The 23,840-nt window shown below is 33.1% G+C and overlaps 2 protein-coding genes across 4 annotated transcripts; one reads left to right on the top strand and one right to left on the bottom strand.

Annotated features, from left to right (window-relative positions):
• Positions 1-68: 68 nt before the first annotated feature.
• Positions 69-12,915, bottom strand: CLUB (TRAPP II complex TRAPPC10/CLUB). The gene is made up of 21 exons (XM_020347029.3): positions 12,623-12,915; positions 11,918-12,147; positions 10,393-10,574; positions 9,710-9,893; positions 9,476-9,566; positions 9,144-9,304; positions 7,924-8,013; positions 7,642-7,803; positions 7,366-7,427; positions 7,121-7,211; positions 6,399-6,562; positions 6,070-6,286; positions 5,315-5,860; positions 4,996-5,208; positions 4,330-4,720; positions 4,158-4,248; positions 3,946-4,030; positions 2,540-2,729; positions 1,610-1,902; positions 756-846; positions 69-623 (listed from the first exon to the last, which is right to left on the bottom strand). The coding sequence occupies exons 1-21, from the start codon at positions 12,684-12,686 to the stop codon at positions 442-444; spliced, it is 3,780 nt and encodes a 1,259-aa protein (XP_020202618.1). The 5' UTR covers positions 12,687-12,915; the 3' UTR covers positions 69-441.
• A 5,188-nt stretch (positions 12,916-18,103) lies between these two features.
• LOC109788336 (uncharacterized) lies at positions 18,104-22,237 on the top strand. 3 transcript variants are annotated; one of them, XR_002238722.3, is made up of 8 exons: positions 18,104-18,823; positions 19,795-19,935; positions 20,041-20,154; positions 20,245-20,418; positions 20,648-20,763; positions 21,169-21,256; positions 21,371-21,529; positions 21,812-22,237. XR_002238722.3 is itself a non-coding variant. In XM_020347031.3 (7 exons), exons 1-7 carry the CDS (start codon positions 18,335-18,337, stop codon positions 21,374-21,376), a joined length of 1,128 nt encoding a protein of 375 aa, XP_020202620.1. In that variant the 5' UTR covers positions 18,104-18,334; the 3' UTR covers positions 21,377-21,725. The 3 variants fall into 3 exon arrangements, 1 of the variants encoding a protein (XP_020202620.1); XR_002238721.3 differs by having other exon boundaries at positions 21,781-22,237; XM_020347031.3 differs by lacking the exon at positions 21,812-22,237 and having other exon boundaries at positions 21,371-21,725.
• Positions 22,238-23,840: the final 1,603 nt, after the last annotated feature.

The raw sequence follows: 23,840 nt of genomic DNA, 5'->3' as shown, positions 1-23,840 counted from the left end.
TTGTTTACACCAATTGATATCTCTAATTCATTAATGATAATTGACAAGAGAGAAAGTTGGGGCAGAGGTAGTCAACAAAATGTTCTATTGCTCGGGAGCAAAACGATGAAATTGTATATGGTGGTTCCAACTAACTTTCATAATTTTATATATGAGACAAAAGAATGCTATGGTCTGTGTATCTGTCTATCGTACAAGGAAGAGCACAAAATTCCACTGTACACGCGCCAGGGTTGCTGCTGATACTTTGATCACTACATGAAGGCTATAAGCAACACAAATCCAACTAAGGAGATTTTTCATGCAGGGCAATGAAATTAACAGGCGCAAAGTTACACTTTCCTACTTTACGGAAACCAAAAAAAATCTCAAACATCCTAAACCTATGGAACACAAACTGAATCAAGCTTGAGTGGAGTGGGATTGAGACTTAGAGAAAACTCATGAATTAACTGGAATGCAGAAGGACGAACTGAGAGGAGGTGGCAAAACACAAACCAGATGTGGCCCAGCAGGTTTGCAGCTTATATTTGCCTCATCAACATCTGGAAGCCCAAGTAAGGGAGGGCGAACATAACCAGCCACCAGTGGCATGCATAATACTGAGATAATTATTCTTGCGCCTATCATATGGTAAGAAAGAAATTCAAATATCAACAAAGGCATAGCACATTGCAGGTCATTCAATGTGAAAAACATGTTCCTCTCAGTTACCAAAAACAATATCTTTCCAAAATGTCAATGGGTCCAAGTACCTTGTTTTGGGGACAGAGATGCATATCCTCTTTTCCTCCCGGCTATCATCCAATTTCCAGAATTTGCATTTACCTCGTATAGTACCTCATCCTGGCAAAATTGAAAACAACACTGTGGCATCAAACAAAATACAGAAAGAGTTGAAGAGAATCACACAATATTCGCACAATATCCAGATTCGAGACTGAAACAACTCCTCAGACTATGTAGTTAATCAAGTTTACTCTCGTGTTTCTCCAAAGAAAATAGACACAGGCAAGCTGCATATTGACATCATTCAAGAGGGATAGCGGTTTGGGCAAGGTTGGAGGATTAAATTGTTGGCAGAGGAAGAGGAAGAGGTGAAACTGAAAATTATACTATATTTGGAAGATTGAAGAGAATATTAACAAAAGGAGTTTTTTTTTTTTTTAATGATGGACCCATTAAAATAGATACAATAAATATGAGCCAGTGGAAGACTTGTATTGTACAAATAATTTTCATTCTTGCATTGTTTGTTGTTCCCTAACAACGAAAGAATACCTTTTAACATTTTTATTCGCTCAATTGTTGCACAATAACGAGGGATAAATATAATTCCCTTCCCTCACACAACCATTTCTCATTATTGTTTTTAAAAGAAAAGAAGAGCCTCTACTTTCTGTCCTCTCTCAATTTGTTCCCAAAATATATAGAAAATATCAAATAAGTTGTATTTGCATCCTCACTTAGCTGTCAAACAAAAAATAGAACACACATAAATAAGTTGAAGTTGTCAATTTGAAATCCGCAACAGTAAATACACCAGTGATCTAGGATCCATAAAAATGTTGAACAAGTAGCAAAAATTGTTATGTTTGCTTGGACTTACATTCTGTTTAGAAACTCCTGCCTCATCCAAATCCTTTAACCTTTCCACTCTCCATTGCATCTTAATTAGTTGTCCAACTCTTAGACCATCTGAAGGGAGAGGAAGAAAACCAACAGCTAGGCATGGATCAAGCACAGGCCTTTGCAAAGTAATTGCACTCCTGAAGATTAACTCCTGTCTGGCACCATCAACTCCAGCAGATTCATTCATGACAGGAGGGTGGGCTCCAATTGTTCTATCACCAGAAATTCCATATTTGATATTTAATATGCTTTCTGGTTGCTCCCTGGCTTCTGCATTTTTTTTTTATTTTGAAAAATCAAATCAGCTGATTAATTGCCAACATCAGGCTATTATAATTTCCAAAAATAAATACTTCCATTGGAATAAAAATGTGCACCACAGGTAAATCAGGAAAACACTCAACTTGTCAATTTGCAAAATGTCCAGACCTCAGAAAAATAGAATGCCATAATGCTTTAATATTTCATAGTATAACATTCTATTTACATGCCCCACATGCTTAATGAGTAACAAGTCTTGAAGAAAAACATAGTGAATTAAATGGAAATGTGACCACTAAGGTGGTAATAATGTAATATCATAAAAATTCACAATCAATTGTACCTGTGCAACTAATAAAATCTATATATATATAAGAACAAACGTTTTCCTTGTTTGTTCAGAAAGATCAATATTGAATCAGTAACTTCCAAAGAAAAAGCATATTAGTGGAGTTATTGACTGCTGCAATTGGCCACAAATGATTGAACTTGAAATGAAGTCAACCAATTGGATAGAATTACAGTTCCCAAATTCTGTATTGATTATATAGCAACCTTATATTTAGAGCATTTATCAAATTATTTGGTGTAAACATGCAAAGCAACAATAACATCATTTCACTGATCTCTGACAAAATGCAATTACCTTCCAGATTTGTCTTGTCTAGGCAGATGCTAAACAAAATCCCTGCTTTGGAAGAGGGAGATATGATTAGTGGGAAGAAACTTGAATTAGGTCTACCCTCAGTTTGTCCAGTATGAACAAATCCATCTTGAAGATCAAGCCAAGCATCATAAATGGTCAGTGTAGCCTTTACTTCAGAGTGAAGTATCACCTAGAAGTCACACGAATCATTGTGTACTTTATCAAACAAAAAAGAACAAGTATAGAATTTTAGTGGTTAAATGTGTCCATGAGAAAATATTGTTACATTTTGTATAAATATATAAAAACCTTCAAACAAGTGGAAAGCTTTGGATGTTGTTACATTAACATGGACTTTTCATATGTTATTACCAATTGAATGTTGTAAATTGTAATAAATAAACCAACTATCCAGAAGCTTAAGCTGTTTGGGAAGGCACATGAATGGTTCTATATATAACATGTCCTCTCATGCAAGAAATCTTTGGACTTGAAACACGGACAATGCACAAGTCTACACTACCTTGAGTTAGATTTTTTTTTGTTAAAAGAATGCAGGATGGTTATAGAGGTTTTGATATCATGTCAAACCAATCATCCCAAGAAGTAACTTGTTAGGAGAATCACGCTGAATGGTTTATATCCTTTTTTTTAGAAGGCCAAGATTTATTACTACAGGTGAAAACCTGAATGGTTTATTATCTAACAAATGTCAACAATGATCTGATTAATTTTTTTAAGCATCTTACGACGAGCTGCAATTGTAATCATGTTAAAACACTGACCTTAAAGTACTATGATACTTGTCATGAATCAACCATTCCAAAAGCTTACGTTGTTTGGTAAAGGCACATGAATGGTTTTATAATAACAAATCTAACATACCATGTCATGCAAGATCCCTTTGGGATCGAAGTGAGGACAATGCACAGCCCCCTTACCTTGTGCTTAAATTCAACTTCTTGTTAGAAGAATGGGGGCAACAATAACGAATTCTAGACCAATTAGTCATAGAAGGTCTGACATCATGTCATTAACCAACTTTCTTATAAGCTCGAGTTGTTAGGTGAAGACTCAAGCATGTTATATTAACATTTAGCAATACTAAGATGCAAACAAAACTCAGTGCTAAAAGTACATTTCTTTCTTCTTTTTTTTCAATGATGGGTAAGTATATGAAAACTCCTTTTAAGATTTACAAATTCAATCAATCTTTTTCTCATTTCAGGTAGTGACTTCAAATGAAAAAATGGCAGTGGCTGTATTATTTCCAATTTTGGTACCAAAAGCAATGGAAGGGATTATATTTGATGCCTTGATTCCCTTGTTTTTTAATTCATGATAGCCGTATGTCAATTGTCCACAATCAAGTGTAATTAAATAATTATGAAAATAAAGTCCCATACCTGCAGAAGCAGGGTACCATCATTGCATTTATCAGTAACACGTGTCCTCACATAGAAAGGATATGTAAAATGCACTGCTAGGGTCCTGGTTATCAAGGTAAGAGATTATTAAGTCACCAGTGGCAAAGTATGCAAAAGTCATATGCATTGCATGTATAATTCAACAGCTGTATTATATTATGATGATTAAAACATAAGAATGATGGAAAAACCTTTCAAATATCTGATTGTGGAATGCTCCAAATTCAAGTTTCAGAGCTATTGTTCTCATTCCATCTACAATACTCTCTCTCCTTGTTGTGGCTGGAAAGAGAAACCAAATTAAATATTTAAATTTAAAAAGTACATGTATGGAGCAATCAAAACATGTGTCACCATCTTAACCTGAAGATGATCCTCTGCTGAGTGTGTCACTGATGGCACGAACCAGAACCCAAAGAATAGAAGGAATTTCACTTGCCCAATTTGGAAATTCTATTTTACCATCACGGAGAATCAAACGTTCAAATTTTTTATCAGAATTTAGAGTTCTTATTTGGGCATCATCATTCTGCACCTGATCACCATCATTCTCTGATACACCAGCAGAGCTTTCCATCTCAATTACGTGTGACTCTTTAATCTCCAACCCTGGACCAGTATCAATATGCAATACAGCAGCTTTGAGAGAGTAATTTACTGGCCGAACTAAAATGCCAACCCATTGGTCTTCATTTATCAACAAAGCAGATGAAACAGCAGCATCAAGATCAACAAGGGCTCTAGGTTTGAAAACCTAAAAAAAAGATAAATGGTATTGTTAGATAATTAAATCTAAAATCTTTTTTTTTTCTTTCTTTTTTGGTCGCTAAAAAAGATAAACAGCATTACTGAAAACAAATGACAGATTATAACTACCAGAAACCTATATAAAATCAATTTAAGTTCAAGTTATATAATGATCAGGAGGAAAATATAAAAGGAAAGAAGGAAAATAATATGAATAAAAAAAAGCTATCTTCTATTGAACTGTCACGTTCCATTTCTTTTTTCATCATGTTAGAAGTCTACCTTTAGAATGGGTTTAGCTGGCTTTTCATAACTCATAAAATCATCACTATCTGCAGGACCAACTTTTGAAAAACTATGAGATCTAAACCTCAACGGCCCAATTTGCCCAGTAAGAACCCCAAGAACATAAGATCCCGGTTTCTGAGGTGGTAGATCCAAGGTAATAGTATTTCGACCAGGGTGTAACACAATAGCAGTAGAACTCTTCAATGCCTGAAACAATTTAAATAAATAAGTTATTCAGAGAGTAAATAGTTGAAAACTATAAACTTCTCGTACTGTGGTTGAAATTAGTAAAATAACGCTCAACAACAAATACCTTTACACCTTCATCAGTATTATATGTTGCGTTTAATGTAAGACTGATTGAATCAAGAGTAATATCATCAGGAAAGCCACTCCATAAAGTTACAGAAAGGATACCGGGATCCTTATCACATAACGCCAATGGAGGCCCAGGATTTCCAGAAAATGTAATTAATGATGATACATCAAGAGGTACAGGGTCCTTCATTTCACTATGAGCAAGGCGAACAACTTCTGACTGAAAGGCTTGACGCTCCTTGGTCAAAAATAACCCTTCATCAAGAGAAAGTAACCTCACACAAGATAATAAGTAGCCAGCTTGATCATTAAGTATCTTCTGACACTCGGCTAAATTGGGAAGGACCTCAGCCAACAAATCCTGCCATCCTTCACCAGCATACAGAGCACAAACCTTCTCATATGACTTTGCAGCTTGATCAAAATGTCCATGCTTAAAAGCAACAGCTGCTATCTCACCATCAAGGACAACACCATGTCTTTTCCACCAGGAACGATGGTAATTATCAGCAGCACCTTTAGTTAAATCTAAATATTTTTGCTGCCCACGACATGAAACAGACAAGGAAATTAATCAAGTCCAAATAGAACTAATATTAACAAACATCTCTAGTCTTCAAGATGTATTCATTAGGGAAAAAATGTAAAACACAAAATAAGAAATGGATATAAATTATGAGAAACTCTCAATGAGGGATCCTAGAAAATCATCCCAATGAGTTTTTCCTATCCATTAGCCCAAGATGATACCTCAAACTCCTCAGATGATGATAATGACTTCCACAGTTCTGGATTGGAAATTGTTTGCTTCAAAGCATGCTCAGCAGCAATAAAAATTTCAGCAAGCCTCATCGGTCGGTCAATTGAACCCTCGAAGTTTCCTGGTGAAGAATTTGTACGTGACATGGAAGAACTTGCAAGTGCTTTACGCGGTGGTGACATTCTTGTGGATGAGTCGAAACCTGATCTGTCAGCATACAAATCAGATTGATAAAACCCAAATTGTAACAGAAAATATAGGATTTCTGAGCAGTTCACTGAAAAGAATCCATCCATAACAATATATAGCTTTTCATTACCCTTCCATTGGACCCTGGCGACTGTCAAACATTTCAGACATATTTCCAGCTGAAAGTGAAGCCCTCCGCCTGTTGGCCTCTCGTAGAAGAACAGTAGGTTCCAGAGGCAGAGGTTTCCTCTGGATACCAAAGGACTTGGTTCTAGAAGTTGTTTGGAGAATCAGCTGTGGATATATAATCACATTATTTAAGGTAAAAATATGATGGATAAAAATCTCAGCAAACAAGTAATAACATTTAAACATACATGTGCTCAACCCATTTCGTATATAAATTTCTTCTCTTATTATATTAAGTGAAATTATAATTCTATTAAAGTCTTAGATGCTTCTGTTAGACATCTAACATATTGTGAAAAAACCCAAAGTAGCGTGTATAAATAGGGAAAAATCTTCACTTTACAAACTGATTTTGTAGAGTTCATGTGTAATATATAAAGGTTAATTTACATCATCTTTGATGTGAATATTCAACAAAATTTTATGTTGGCTATTGGCTGACTCACTACCCTCCTTTTTATAGGCTTGGAACGGGACTTGGGATAACTATATCTTCCATTGGCAGTAATTATTTTTGACATTGACTGAATTTTAACAGGTGGGGAAAGGCATTATAGTGACATAGTATGGAATGAACAAGTTTTTTTTTGTTAAAAATTAAAATATCTGTTGGGTCAGAAAATCTTCTCCGATGTCATATTTATAATTATGATTACAAGTTACCTTTTCTTTCTCAAGCACCTCTGTTGAAGCGTCGGCAGGAACTGTAGGCCATACAGCTGGCTTAGGCCAAGGTAGCAAGCTGAGGGAAGCACTGTTCAAAAATAAATAAACAGCTATTAAACAGGGAGAATGGTACCAACATTGGGGTAACTAATCTTGCATTACATGATTAATTAATGGAATACAAAATGATTAAATTAAGAAAATGCAAAAAGTTATTGGCCTTCTAATTACCAAACATGTACCTGTTGACAGGACTTCTTTCTATATCAGTTCCATACCCAATTAAATAGGCAAGCCTCATGAACTGCCAAAAACATAATATTCAGCAAGCAATTCCAGTTAACCATGATATGGCACACAATATCAATGTAGTCAGTAATCAACATGGCAGAGAAAAATGGGGAGGGAAAAAGGAAGGAAAAAAATGCCTTTGATTCAACTCCATTTCCAAATGGTGCATTAGTGCATCAAACCAAAATAGATATCCAAAATATTTACCAACTTCATGAGAATCCTACCTTAACTCTAGCTAGAGAATACAGGTCACCCAGAAGACGAAAAAACTCCTTCTCTATGTCAGGTGCCACAAGTTCATCTTTATAATTAGAAGTGGTTGCTTCAATTAAGGCCAAACAAGCAGTTGTTACCCAGACTTCACGCATACAAAAAGGCAGTATACGCTGAGAAGAAACATCATATTGAAGTCAAAATGGGACAAATGAAAAAAAAAATACAACTCAATGATATAGTAATATATACATGTGATGAAGAGAGCATATGAACTACAGAAAATCAAGTACCTCATGCAATGCCAACGATTTTGAGAAGCTTATTATGAATGAATAGCCTCGTGATGCAGCCTCGATGGGACGATTGAGCTTGAATAAGAGCTGCAAAATGGCAGTAAAGTAGTAAAATATAGGAAGTTAAATTAGTTATTCAGTTAAAAGCATGGCTTATTGCAATCATAGTGCTTGAACTCAAATTGTCAATCAGAACACATAGATACTCGTCAATTTTTAAGGTAAAAGCATCTCTAGATCGGTGACTAAAACTAAATAGATAAAACTTATGGACAAAAATTGGAACAGAACTTTAATCATTAAATGCTTTTATTGCAAGAAAAACCTCTTATCATAGATGAATATGAATGTTTTTCTTCTATTTCTCACCTAATATCTCTTTCATACAACAATCTTAGAATGTGGGTTTGAACCTAACTTAACATTATAAAAATAGCTTGTAAAGTGACGTTTGTCTCCCCACTTATAAACTCTTTGTTTGCTTTATCTTTAGTCGATGTGAGATTTGAATCTTAGAATGTGGGTTTGAACCTAACTCAACATTAAAAATAGCTTGTAAAGTGACGTTTGTCTCCCCACTTATAAACTATTTATTTAATAACAGAGATTTGTTCAATTACTAGATACTAGAATTAACTTCAGATGCATTTAAAGAAAGGCATTAAGGGGGATTTATTAGTATGTTCTTTGGATTGTGACACGGGAAATGATTATACCACATTTGAAACAATAACTACAACACACAACCAAATGCACACAAAATCAGAGCTTTCTACAAAAGATGGTGCAAGCTATCTTGTCTTGATATTTATTTAAAGCACTTGAACAATCAAACACCAAGAGTTACAATGATTATACAAAAGCTATCAATGTACACATACTGACACATGAGAGAGACAATGAGGGAATTATAATATAATAATAATAAATAAAAACAGATGGCTTTCAAAGGCATATTACTTTATGACTATAAAATTTTTGTGTGTTTTCAAGCATATTATTTTATATTTATTTTAATTGAATGCAAGAGGTAAAATTCAGGCTGGTCTGTAAAATGCATCTTAATTCATCATAAGTAATACAAATAAAAAAGAAGCCAAGCTTATAAACATCAAAGAAGACACAAAAGACAAAATCAATCTAAATTTGCTTCACAACTAAGCTGCCAATATATGTTAACATGTCTTGCGTTACACAAGTGCTCCGAGTAGACAAACCTTTGATTGACAGGCAAATAGATACTGTCTGAATTCAAATTCCCTAAATGAGTCCTCTTGAACAATCTGTGTCAATGCTTTATTTCCTGGATTAACCAATGCTGCCTGGTCGTCACCATGATCTGCCCCTCCAAAGTCTCTCTGCTTTCCAGTCACGTTAACTGCATTAATCCCAGTTATATTTGAATCAATTTTCATTGTTCACAAGAGATTTTCTGTCCAACACAATATTTAATGTTCCATAAAGGTGTTTAAAGCACAATATTGTCAATTTAAATGTCATCTTTACTTGACTACAACATCAACAGAGAAGGAAACTAAGCATCATGCACCTGTTTCAAGATAGCAGAGTTCTAGTTCGTCATATTCCCGTAAGGCATCTTCATGAAGGTGAGCCATTTCAAACATAAAAGCCAAGCTTTCCTGAGCACAGAATACAAATTTGTTAAAAGACTCCAAAAGCTCCTAGAATGAGCAGAAAGGAAAAATTTTGGAACAACAAAAGTTGGACTTTCAGAACCATCTATTGCACTTGTAAGTTTATAGCTCATCAAAACAGGATCAACCTTAAGAATAAAAAAATTGCAGAAGTTCCAGACTGGCATGAGTCGCTGTTCACTGAGCTTTCGTATCTCATCCTCATAGAATTGTACACGCCTATCCAGGGTATTTCTGATGCATTCCATTATCTTTGATTCTAGATCCTCCCAAAAGTTTGCTTCAGGGAGATGCATATCATATTTGCAGCATCTAGATGAGGAAGAAGCAGTGTTAAAAAGCATAAAAAAAGGAAGGAGATTAAGTTTTGGCATTAATGCAAGAAAACTAAACATTAAACAACCTACACTTGAATAACCAATCTTTTATTTCTCTCATAAAAGGTTACTATTTCTGTTTGGTAACTATCACTGTGTTTTTTCCTAATTCTACCATCAAAATTCTCAACCACTCACATCTGTAATGTAAACAGTTGATTCCATAATAATTTATGGAAGTAAAAAAGACACAGTATTGGAAAAATAATCCTATTGAAAGCAACTATAAGATTGACCCTTAAAGCTATATTTCCAAGCACCATTGTCACTTTTTATATTGTTACATCATGTTTATGATAAGAAAAATAGTTGTTAAGATTCCTTCAAGTTGACCAAATGCTGTAATATCCATGAAAAAGTTGGCAAAACGTTGACTTGAAAAAGACGATTAGCAAACTATAAACCAACAAGTCATTCAAAATTTTCAAGTTTACCTTTCTCTTTTTTTGGTGTTAAACTCAACTTCAAGTTTAGCATATACTTTCTTCGCCATTTTGCTTGCTTGATCATTAGCTGGATGAGCTTTAGATACAAATACAACAAACCACTCCCTTTCATCATTTTGGACAATCAATTTCAAGCGTGGTTTAAGGATGGTTTTGAACTCATCCAGATCCTGGGAAGAAAAAAATAAGAGTTAAACTACACAATAGATCCACAACTGAATCAAAAAAGTGAACGGATTATACGCCAAAAATAATTAAATGAAACAATTTTAAAACCTAATAATTGATAGTTCAGATCCACACCCCCCCCCCCCCAAAAAAAAAAAAAAAAAACTCTGAAGTATGACCAAAACATGATAAAAGGATTATTGATTAACTTCATGAAATAAAGCTCCTTATAATGGACTTTTGGCATTAGATTACCTATAATTACTTTTCACAAGTGGCAAGAAAACTAGCCATACTTCAGGCAAATTCAACATAACCAACAGCATTTAAAATGCAATCTTCGTGCCAACAAAAATTACAAATGGTGAGTGAGAAAAACATGCAGAAGCAAACCAAGTCAAATGAAATCCAATGAATTAAAATGGATTCATGTTCATGATAGCTACTATCATGGCTCTGAAGACTGCAAAATGTAAATAAATAAATATAAAGAAGGTTGTCATGGGGCTAGTAATCATTAAAGCTAAAGTTGTCTGGTGCAAATCCAAAACTGAGCTTTTTTCCCTAATAAGCCACTTCATTGAAGCTATGACAAAGCTAGTAAGCTACACACACCATTACGTTGAGCTAAAGCAATACAGTTATATGAGTGGATCAGCTAGGATCAAATTTCAGCTCCCCTAATTAAAAAGGCTGCATACCATGTAAAAAACCCATCATCCTAAAAGCTGAAAAGTTAAGTGCAAGCCCAAGAATGTGTCTAAACAGACTATTATATATGGTGAGAGAAAGTACCACTCTAAGTAATTGATGTTAACAAATGCACTCCAATTATATGTAATTCACTGAACCAATAACAAATTAACAATCTTTCTTTCGGCTTGCTAACAATTGAATCAATATGATTTGCATGTTATTTACCTGATACTTATGTTTTTGTCCTCCCATTCATTTGCACAAAACATGGCATCACTAAAGAAGTATTCGAGTAAATAGCTTATTTAAGCAATACGATAAGAGCTTGTCACACGAAGGCTTATTCATAAGCTTTCTTATGAAGCTTATCGAAATGAGCTAAATAGAGCTTATAGTAAGGTCATAAGCCATTTTCATAAGACCAAATAAGCTCTGCAATAGCTCTTCCAAACATTGCCCAAGTTATGCATCAAAACATCCATATGAAGTGAATGAATTGCAATGTAAAAGAAAGCTGCAAAGTGTGATAAAAATCATAGTGGTTCTTTCTCAACTAACTCGAGATGGTTCTTAAAACATTACAACTTTCCAGTAGATTCTAACTTTCCAGTAAATTCCAAATAATATAATAAACAGAAATTCACATTACCTCACAGGTGACAAGTACAATATTGGCATACGGCTCCCGGAACCAAAACAAAAACTGCTCGTGAGGGAACCGGCTACGGAGTCTTGAATCTGTAGTTAATATAAACTCAGCAGGCAATGCCTCAACAAAGACAGGGTTCCGCGTCTTGTTATTCAAAGTCGCTCTTTTGAACGGCAAACGCGCCTCAAATGCAGGCTTGACAGTTGGCCAAATGTCACTCACATCCTCCACTGAGAATCATTTTGATGAAGCATCAATATAAGGTCATACACACACACATCTAGATCAATGATAGCCTACATCTACTGTTGATTACTGTTTCTGCTTCTATTGCGAGGAGTCACAACAGTTGAGATTATTCTTGCAGTTGCCAATGCAATGGACCTCTCTTAACTTTGCCTTAAAATGATCACCACAATACATTGAAATTGAAGTGTTACTGAGCTTAATTGTTAGGATTCCGTTTCATTGCGACGATTTATATCAACAATTATTGACAACACTGTAAATTGCTGTGGAACGCAACTAAAAGCCCTACACGGCGATTTAAAATCCATACGAAGTTAATTTAAAATGAAAAACGGAACGAAACGGAGCATTTGTATGTGATTGTGAATTTAGACAATGCTAGAAAGGTAGAAAGCGAAGGACGGCGTTTGGATCTTCGGTTAGAGAGCGATGAGATGAAAATAGTAATGGAAATACCTGAAATGACGAGGCGATCGGAGGTGTTCTTAATTGTCTGGAACTGAGCGAGGAAGTTGGCCATGCTGGATCTGAAGAATCAGCAGAGATCCATGGAAGCGAAAGAGAGAGAAGAGAAGGAAGTGGTGTGCAGTGAGTGAGTGTTGAGTTCGAGTATCGAGTTCAGAGAGGTTACGGCCCGCAGATCTAGTGCTTCGCGGTGTACACGATCACCGTTTCGCACATTTCATCAGGCCGTTGCCTCAGCCGTCATGTCTCTTTAGTTCTTTTCCTAACAAAAATGTTAACTGCACTTTGCTTCCCGTTCCCAGGATAACAGGGGTAAAATTGTACATTTATTTCAAATTTTTTTAAATATTAAATTTAGCAATTAAACCTTTAAAATATGTGATATCATGTTGAATGTTATGTATACTTAACTTCAAATTATTTTAACATTTATGCATATATAATTTACAAAAGATAAGTTATGTGTATCTCAATAGTCTATAATAGGAATTAATTTAGTCCAGCAGATATTTTTAATTTTAGTATACAAACTTTATCGTGAGACAGATGTGAATTCTTTAATATGGAGTTCGATTCCGACAAAGAAAAAGTAAAATATTCTTTAGTTTTTATTTTAATATAAATTTTTAGATGATTTATAATCTTATGTTGCAAATAACCCTCTTTTAAAATAGTCATTTTCAATATTTTTTTTATTTAATTGTATTTTGATCTCAATAATATATCTATCTATATCTATCTATATCTATATATATATATATATATATATATATTAATGTTAATCTCTCTTTTTTTTAATTGTGTGAATTTAATTTTGTAATATTTTAAATTAAGCACTTATAATTCATCCATTAGTTTTATTAGTTATCTTTGACATAACTTCTTGACTGTGACATGGTGTGTCCACTTTAATATAGATTAGTGTTGTAAAACTCTTAAATGCACTTTTTGGTTCCTTATTATTTATAATTCGTGTTTTTTTTATACAAAATGTAAATTAATGATAAAAAAAACTATCTAATTATATTCAAATCATACCCCAAAGAAGTATGTGTGTGTTCGAAGGCTTACTCCACTCTTTATACCAATTTGCATTAGCATATCCTCATTGTGTCAATTCGTTAGCAGCTTTGTTAGCATCATGGTGCTGGTGAATATGAGTTAGAGAGCTTATCTAATTTTTATCCAACATATTTTTTTTATTTCCATAAATAATTCCTCTATGAAGGTGTAATAAGATCATTACCATCAACTATGGAGATTACTAGTGTAAAAATTGGATTTAAAATCGGAGTTTTAAGATCGGTTACCAGGTAACCGATCTTAAAAGTGACGCGATGACAATTTTGTAAATAATATGAACACTTTTAAGATCGGTTCAAATTTAACCGATCTTAAAAGTACTTTTAAGATCGGTTTTTTTGTAACCGATCTTAAAAGTGCTACTTTTAAAATCGGTTATTTCAGAATCGATTTTGTATGTAGTATACAAAATCGGTTCTTAAATAATCGATTTTAAAAGTATCGTCAGAAACCTTTTATATTTCCCTCTAATCTCATTCTTTTTAACCTTTCCCTCCATTCATTTTTTTAATCTCGCACGCTCTCATTTTCTAAAGAGATAAATTTCGTTGTCGTTTTCGTTTTCGTTTTCATTTTCCTCTTCTTGTATCTCTTTTCATTTTCTCATGTTCTTCTCTTCTCTCTATTTTCGTTATACGTTCATTTTGGGTAAATTTTGAATCTGGAACGACCCGTTCTGCAAGGAGTGCGGGTCGTACTGCGTGGAGAATGGCCTGTTCTCCTTTCAGTACGAGTCGTACTGCATGGAGAACGGGTCGTTCTGATTTACGTTCTTCAATTAGTCCTTTTCACAATTTGGAACGGTCCGTTCCAGTTTAATATTTTTTTCTTAGCCCGCACTTTTAAGATCGGTTATAAAACAACCGATCTTAAAAGTTTACTTTTAAAATCGATTATTTAACCGATTTTAAAAGTCTAATTTTTAAAATCAGCTCTTTTAAAATCGGTTACAGAACCAATTTTAAAAGTTAAAAATAACCGATTTTAAAAGCTTTTTTTTCCACTAGTATCACGTAGTTCTTGAATTAAATTAAACAAGCTAATTATTGAATTGAGTTTTGAACTATTTTCAAGTTAATTCAATTTATTGTTACTCCTAACAATGAATAAGAGATAGATAGATTATTCAATCTTTATCCAATATGTTTTTATTTCTATAAAAAAATTTCGTATGAAAGTGTAATAAGACCATCACACCATACCAATTTTGGAGAAGATTTAAAATTTCCACATAGTTAAACTCTCACAAAATGTAACATTGTATTATGAGTTGTTTGTTTATTTTAAATTTCAACATTTAATAAAATTATGTTGATGTGATGTTTTGATATTTTAGAACTCTACAAATTTAGGGATTTTTAAGAGTTTAGTTATATGAAATTATTTTGTGTTGAGGTCAAATTTAGAAAGTAATTGAAAGACTAATTTCACATAGGCTTAGTTGATGCGTATTAATGTCGTGGTAGACATACACCTAAGTTGTTTTTATTTCTAATAGTGGTGTTAGACTTTCTTAGTCTAAATAACAACATCCAAGAAATCAATAAAGTTGTTGACTAGGAATTGGATATACCAAATATTGTATTGACATGACATTGGTATGTCAAACATTGTGTTGACTTGATCTCCCATTTTGGGATCAAATGTTATGATTTGGGAGGGTCAAACCACATAAATTGCTTACCTGTATTAAAAAAGATTTCTTAGTTCAAATGTGTGACGACGTATAAAGATGTTATGTTGATAAGTTGTTGTATTGTTAAGTTGTTATGTTGATAAGTTGTATAACGTGTTGCTATGTTGTCAAGTAATAAAATTGTTGAAAATTGTATACATTGTTGAATGTTGTGTTGAAAGTTGTGTGACAAAGTTATTTAGTTGTAAAGATGTTTGTATAGTTAGTTGTTAGCTTCTATATTATATGATGTTTTCTTTGCATGCAAGTTTACCCTTACTTTTTCATGTTGGATTGTAATGATCATATTATTGTAGGAATAAGGTAGGATTAGACCAAAGGACGAGCATGATGTTGTGTCATGTTAGTCATGACATGTTTTGGTTGAGACTATTTTCCTACAACTAGTTATTGCTTGACTAACAACTAAGGTCTTTTATACTTTGTAGTTCTAATATTTGTGTGTTTGTATACAAGATAGTGTTATAATCCCACTAAGGGATTTTATGTTTTTAGTTGTTTATTCCTTACATATATATTGTTGCATAAATATTCATGTACTTATCACATGAAAATCCTAAGTTAGATGATAATATGTTTTATGCTATTTAATTGTTGAGTTGTAATAAGTGAAAAGACTTGTTGGATTGTTACACAAAAGGTCACAAAACCCTTCATTCCAATAAAGTTAAAGACCAACATAAATAACTTATGGTTCAACCCATATATGGTCTCTAATACCCACAACTATGGAGAAGCCATAAATCCATCTTCATACTTCATCATAGACAACACCTCCAAATCCCATGCACCTAGACGAAGTGATAAAGTTATAAAATAGTGGTAAAAAATGTCATTAGGCCAAATAAAGTTATATTCATCATAAGGAGTTATTGGAATAAGAATATTTTCAATTTTGTGAATGTATTCTTGCAAAAAGGGAGTACAAATAATGTTCATGTTCCATGTACTATCATGTCAAAGGTTAGATACACAAAGATGATTATTTGAAATGTGCACATGAATGTCCTTGACCTAACTAGTCCTTATAGAAGAAAGATGAGACTCTTGATCTTAACTTTGTAGTAAAGTCATGTTTAAGAATATGTATTGTCTTTTGGATGCTTTGCCATGTAAAGGAAGCTCCAATTACAAGGACATTTGAGAGTACTAAGCTATCCTGATACCCAATGAGGGTGTTCATAGATTGGATTTTTTAAAAAATTTAAATTGAATTGAACCAATCCATTTTATAAAAGTGGATTGGTTAACCAATCTATTAAAATATTTTTTTTTATAAAATGGATCGATTTATTTTTTTAAAAAATAGATCAATTTTTTTTTAAAATTGGATTGGTCCAGTATAATTATCTATTTTATACTCATATATAAATTGATTTTAAAAAAAATCAACCAAACTCAACTGATCTACTTTATAAAAATAGATAAAGTAACTAAATTTATTTACAAATTAGATTGATTCAGATTTTTTTAAAAATATATTTAATTTTTTAATATGGATTAAATCGATCATAAATTAATTTAGTTCGGTTTAAATTTTTTAAACACTTGTAATACCCAAAGTATTATTTCTCAAATCTACCTTTAGGCCTTTCGAGTAGGTTAACTTGGATTTTTGAGCATTAAGTCCTCATACATGAAGCTTCACAAAATTGGTTCAAGGCGTTCTTAATAACTTCCACTTGTTCATTGGATGCCTTGCAGAACACCGATATTACAGCTCCAAATAGAATATGAGAAAGAGAGGGAACTCCATGAGATAGATTAATTGATAGAATTCCATATTTCATTTTTAACAAGTTCATGAAATTCCAAAAATGTAAGAGAATAGGGGTTTCCTTGTCTCATGCCCTAATAGGAGAAATTTTTTTTAACTTAAACATGTTCCATAACAATAACAGGATAGAACCCGTTACCACCCACATGATGAATCTAATGATGTTGGGAGGAAAACCAAAAAGTTCAAAAGTCTCTTTAAAAAATTACCAACTAAATCTATCATACATCTTTTCTAATTAAATCTTGAGAGACAAAAGTTAAATATGCAAACTTTCATAAACCAGCTAAATAAATTTATCTTTTCAACCAAAAAATAGTTTTTATTTTTGATCAATTGGAATAAGTGGTTGGACGACATGAAAACTTCTTGATAACTACTCCAGTCCTTTTTTCTCCCTTTGGACCACAATAGGTAGATGAAAACTTCAACTAGCAATTATTTGTCTGCTATTTTTGTTGCAAATATTTTATTTTAAACACCAAACAAAAATATCTATTGCATATTTAGCTACAACCCTAACATTTTTAATGGCTTGTATTAAAATTGGTCAACAAAATGTGTTAAAATGAGCTTATCTTATCCATGATAGAAACATGATCATTTGTTTGGACGTGCATGTGTATTAACTATTAAGCATTAAGCAAGACGCTTCGATTGTACTCCACGTGAACACGTAGGCTCAAGCCTGTGGATCTGGAACACTCACGGACTCTTTGTGGCCCATTAACAATGGACTAAGAGGCCCACATGGTTGGGTCCTCGCTGGACTAGAGAGATTCTGATGAATCCAGATTCTACTATCGAATGAAAACAAGAGATAAGAGAAAATATTTATTTATTATTATTATTATTATTATTATTATTATTATTATTTTTACTAGAAAATAACTTTTCATCCTCACACATTTTGTGTTATCCAAAGGATCCACGCATTTCATGTGGACACTGTTCCACGTTCTCCCTGAATCACTAGAGCATCTTAATACTACAGCATCATCCTTTTCTCGCATTGTCTCTGAAGCCACACACGCAGCCGCGACACACCGTATCACCAAACGACGACAAACGCGCGCGTTTCGCAGCTCCCGAACTCGGAGAAGCAAACGCAGCGGCGTGACTCGTACGTAACTCGCAACTCGCGGCGATGGCTTCGCTCCACAGCACCGTCGCTCCACGCACCTTCTTGCCGTCCATTGCCAAGCCCAAGCCCAAGCCCAAGCCTGATGCTACTCATGCTAAATTTCCGGCGGCGAGATTTTCACGGAACCGCGTTTTCTCGGGAAGCAAACGCGCGGTGGCGGCGAACTCGGCGGCGGAGGAGTTCGACGTGATATCGGTGCAGAGCGGCGACATTACCGACCAGCAGGAGGGCGTGGTGGTGAGCCGCGTCGATATGGAAGGCGGAGACGGCGAATTGGCGACGCAGGTGAGCGGATTCGGAGCGAACGAAGGATTGTTGTCGTTGGAAGGTTTTTCTTCTTCTTCTTCGGCGTCTTCTTCTGCGTTGGTTGGGAGCGAGAGCGAGGAGGATATGGAGAAGCTAATTGATAGAACTATCAACGCTACGATTGTGCTCGCCGCTGGTACTTTCGCCATCACCAAACTTGTCACTATTGATAGTGATTACTGGCATGTAAGTGGAAAACGCTGAACTAATATCAATGCCTTATCTTCAATTTAATGTGTATTATTCAAAGATATAAGAATTGTTTGTTTATTATTTTTTTACTTCAAAGTTATTTGTTAGAAAATAAATTAGTTATTTCTTGTTAGACAAAAGCACTTCCAAAGAAAATATGAAGAAAAATGGCTTAATCTTTTTCATAAGTTAAAATCATCTAAAATGAACTTATAATAAACTAATTTGTTGAAGCGAATTAACGTATGAATAAGTTAATTTTAACTTATGAAGATAATTTGAATTTTTCTTCTATAAGAAATGTTTTTGAATTCTATAAGAAGTGTTTTGAAAAAGTTTATCTATGCAGACACTTAATATGAACAAGCAATTCTTGCTAATTCAGATAAAGGCTATATGTGGATATATTCTTCCATAAGTCCTTATAGAAGAGGAAAATAAGAAATGAAAATGAATTGAACTTCTTCCAGAGGCTAAAATCAACTTTTGTACATTCTATGATATTTAAGTGCATAATTTGATTTTAGCTCATGAGAAAAGCTTAATTCATTTTTACTTTGTTAGGCTCTATTTCGGAAAACTTCAACACTTAAGAGATAAGAAAATAAGAAGTTAAAATGAAATAATTTTTTTTCATAATTTAAAATTAACTAGTGCATGAGTTAAAATTAGTATTTTTTTTTTTGGAATATCTTATCTTATTCAGCTTCTCTAAAGTTGATTCTAACTTAATGCAAAATCAATTTTAACTTGTTTGATAAACTTATTTCATTCTTTCTTCTCTTATAAATGGTCATGGAAAAGTTTGTTCAGACATGGCCTTATTTTCTTTTACTATAAGTGTTTATGGACAATTTTATCCAAACTAGGCCTAACTTGGTACTCTGGTCGAAATTTGTTTATTCATTTTTTATGTTTGAGGTTTCCCTTATTTGATATGGCTTGTTATTTTTGATACCATATAGGGATGGACGCTATTTGAGATACTCAGATATGCGCCTCAGCACAACTGGTCTGCTTATGAGGAAGCTCTCAAGACAAATCCGGTTCTTGCCAAGATGATGATTAGTGGGATTGTTTACTCTCTTGGGGACTGGATTGCACAGGTGAGTTTCTGTGTAATTCATGTACAGTTTACTTCAATCTAGTGAAAGAAGCAAGGTTTATATTTTATAATGCCTTGTGGTTTAACACTTTAACTGGTTTTGCAGTGCTTTGAAGGAAAACCCCTGTTTGAGTTTGACCGTGCACGGATGCTCAGATCTGGGCTTGCTGGTTTTACTCTTCATGGTTCTCTTTCTCATTACTATTATCAGTTCTGCGAGGTAGAGCGTAATGATAATGTTCTTTTTCTTGTTCCGTTTGGTTCTTGAAATTTCTGTGTTGATGTAGTAAGCGGTTTTTCATTTAACCAGGAGCTATTTCCTTACGAAGAATGGTGGGTAGTTCCTGCTAAAGTTGCCTTCGATCAGACTGTATGGTCAGCAATTTGGAACAGCATTTATTATACGGTTGTTGCAGTTCTGCGTTTTGATCCTCCAATCGCTATTTTTAATGAATGGAAGGCAACGTTTTTTCCCATGCTGACGGTAAGAGAACCATCTGGTTTTTCCTATTTCATGTGTTGTGTTGAAACAGTTTTTTCCTTTGAGAAAACCTAGAACATGGACATACCATTTTGGTGTAGTGTACCACATACAGACTTTGTGTTTCTGACATGCGTCATTATGTGTCCAATTTATTTACCTATTTGGCTCAGACATGGAACGGATGTGGCTATTTGCAATTTTAATGTTTTTTTATATTTTTCTTACACAGGCGGGTTGGAAACTATGGCCATTTGCCCATCTCATTACTTATGGAGTGATACCAGTTGAGCAAAGACTTCTCTGGGTGGATACCATAGAGCTTATTTGGGTGACCATACTATCCACGTATGTCGATCTGGATTTATTTTGAATTGCTGCGTATTAGAATTTGAACATTTATAACTTCATACAATGCTTCGAGAATCGGGATGAAGTTTGATCATATTAAAATGGACTTTTACTTTTCCATTTGCTTTTGAGTTTTGAGAGATGAACTCTATATAAAGTTTCTCTAGGAGAAATTATATAATGAAAAAGCAAAACTGGTGGAGGTTAAAGTGTACTACAGTACAACCTGCCTACTGTACATGGTTCTCCTTGAAAATAGATCAGATGGCTCTAATGTTAATTAGCAAATATTACTCGGGCGATGATTAATTTAAGCAGTCTAAAACAGTCAAACATTTCCAGCTTTTATTATTCATGTGAAAGTTTTGCATTGATTCTGACGTAGGCTTTTGTGATCAATAGATTTTCAAATGAAAAATCAGAAGCAAGAAACTCAGAGTCTATAGTGCCGACAGAAGTGAAATCCACCACATCTGCTCATCCTCCCGAGGTACATGATAAATTAATAATTATTACGTAAGCATATTTAATAAATTTTGCAAAAAGAAATACATATTTTTATGGCTTGTGGACATTTTTAAAATCTTCTCTTGCGTTTTATCAGGAGTAAAGGTAGAGATATGACCAGAAGCAGTGGCAGAAAAAGGGCTTTGCTCAGTCAGATTTTGTCCTTGATAAAGGGCATAGATTTATAATGTGGAATATGAAAAAGCTAATTGTATACGTGTATATGTTGCATCCCTCGGAATCTCATGTATGTTAGGTAACATCAACTTTCCTATAAGTATATAATTGTTGATGATTTTTATGAGTATATAATTTTCGTTCAAACTTTCCTTCCCCTAATTGTAATTGTATGTATTAAAGCCTTGTCAAGATGGAATTCACTCCGTCATGTAATGTTTGAAACATGTATATATGAAAAAGCTAGGTTGTGGGTTGGCTTTTGGCGGGATTAATATTCATGTCTTCAATTCATGGATAATAATGTTTTGGGTTGCTCTGGTCTTCTAGGCATATGAATTCTTATGTCTTCCCGATGCAGCTGGATGAATGACTTCCCATAAATAATGGTAATTGCTCTATTCTTTAAGCGAAAGAAACTGTTGTGCCTTGTGACGGTGAAAACTCTGGTAAGCTATTTTAGCGGTTGAAGACCTTATGGTTATGTCTTCAAATCACTCTTTCCTATACGAACAGTGAAGATATTTGATGTATGATAGTGGTGGGTTATAGACTCAGCGGTGTACCATTAGTGGGGAATCCTCAGTTAATGTGAGGCTAGAGTGCACCGATATCATGTGGTGTGTGGATTCATTAACACAGGAAAATGTCATAATGTCATATTTTGATCTAGGTCAGTTTGAAGAACTGGATTTATTTAGTTTTGTGTAATCATGTGGCTGGTAGCCTTCACCGTGTTGGCCCTTCACTCTTGCTATTGCTATCTGTTAATCAGATCACTTATTCATGTTTTTGTCCTTCTTAACCATAAAATTGTATAAAAAATGATTTTGTCTGGTGTGATTTCAAATCTTTTAATTTTTTTGTTGTTGTTAATTTTAATGGAAGTAAATTTTAGAAATTTGGAAATGGTCGTAGTGGTGAAGTATCATGTATTTAGTCATGCAACCTCATTGACCATTTGAAGCCGCATAGTTGTTTGCAATTGTTGGTTATGAATGGAGATTGTGACATAACAATTAATACACAATTAATACATTGAATTATGATACTTTCTGATTCAGAATTATCAGAAATTTGGGACTATTGAAATTTTTTTATTATTAGATGGCAATTTATGCTCCTAGCTTTATAATGGTATAGACAATACAATATGGTGATTATTTTTTGTATGGACTACGTTAGATTTTATTTAGGTGACTTTATATTTTGTAATGGGTTGTGGTACTTTTTATACTTTCCATAATTTAATTTTTGCTTATAAATTTTTTTTAATACATTGAAAAAAAAAAATAAATTTTAAATTCAACATCGAACAAGTAATTAATGTTTTTAATTTTTTTTTCATCCATGCCAGTAATTAACATAATAATATTATTTGATTTATTATCTTATTGAATATAATTAAAGTTTATTTCGTCCTTATTTTATCCTATTCTCATATTATATTTTATATCACATCTTATCTTAACAACCAAACAAATTTTTAAGTTTCCAAACAAATTTTAAGTTTCTTAACATCTGATCGCACATTTAATTAATATTGAATAAAATATGCTTTTAGCTCTTTAAAACAAATTTTAAATCTGATTTTAATCCTCTTAGAAATTTGTGTACTATGTTGATCTCTTTAATTTGAAAATGTCTTGCCTTTCATCTTCAAAGTGATTTGAGAACCGTACATTTTTAAATTAGTGAAATTAAAATAAGGATTTTTTTAAAGACTAAAACTAAATTTGGAATTTTTTTAAGGGAACACAAATGTGTATTTTACCCTTTAACTAGTATTTTTAGTTTTTATAATGCACATGCAAAATATTTATTATATATAACTAAAATTTATGATAAATTATATATATAAATAAATATTATGTTTGAATATATAATTATATTAAATTTTTATAAATAAATATTATTTTAAAATATTAAGATTTAATTTGTAAATAGTTATGATAAATAAAAATTAAATTAAATAAAAAGTTAAAAATTCTTTTGTTGAAAAAAGTTTCTAAAAACTCTTATGTGAGATAAAAATTGGTATTTAATATATAGAAGTTGACAAATATTATTTTAAAATATGAACATTTAACTTAAAAATAACCATGATAAATAAAAATCAACTTAGATAAGATAAAAGAATTCCTAAAAATCTTGTAGTTGCAGAGAAATTCTTTGAAATATTTTTGCACAATATAGAAATTTATATTTAATATATAAGGGTTATTTTTAACAATTTTTTCTCATTTAACAAATACATACTAAATGCTAACCTAGTCAAATAATATTATTTTTAATTCACGAATGTCTTTTACTGGAGTGAAGATAATCTCATAACATTTGAGTTGGATAAGATTATTATATGTAATATAATCATTTATTTGATTATTCAA

Source organism: Cajanus cajan, chromosome 10 (genome assembly GCF_000230855.2).
Source record: "Cajanus cajan strain Asha chromosome 10, NIPB_CcT2T_4, whole genome shotgun sequence".
NCBI classification, from domain to species: Eukaryota; Viridiplantae; Streptophyta; class Magnoliopsida; order Fabales; family Fabaceae; genus Cajanus; species Cajanus cajan.
The sequence above is the reverse complement of the archived record's forward strand: the minus strand, read 5'-3'. Positions and strand labels throughout refer to the sequence as shown.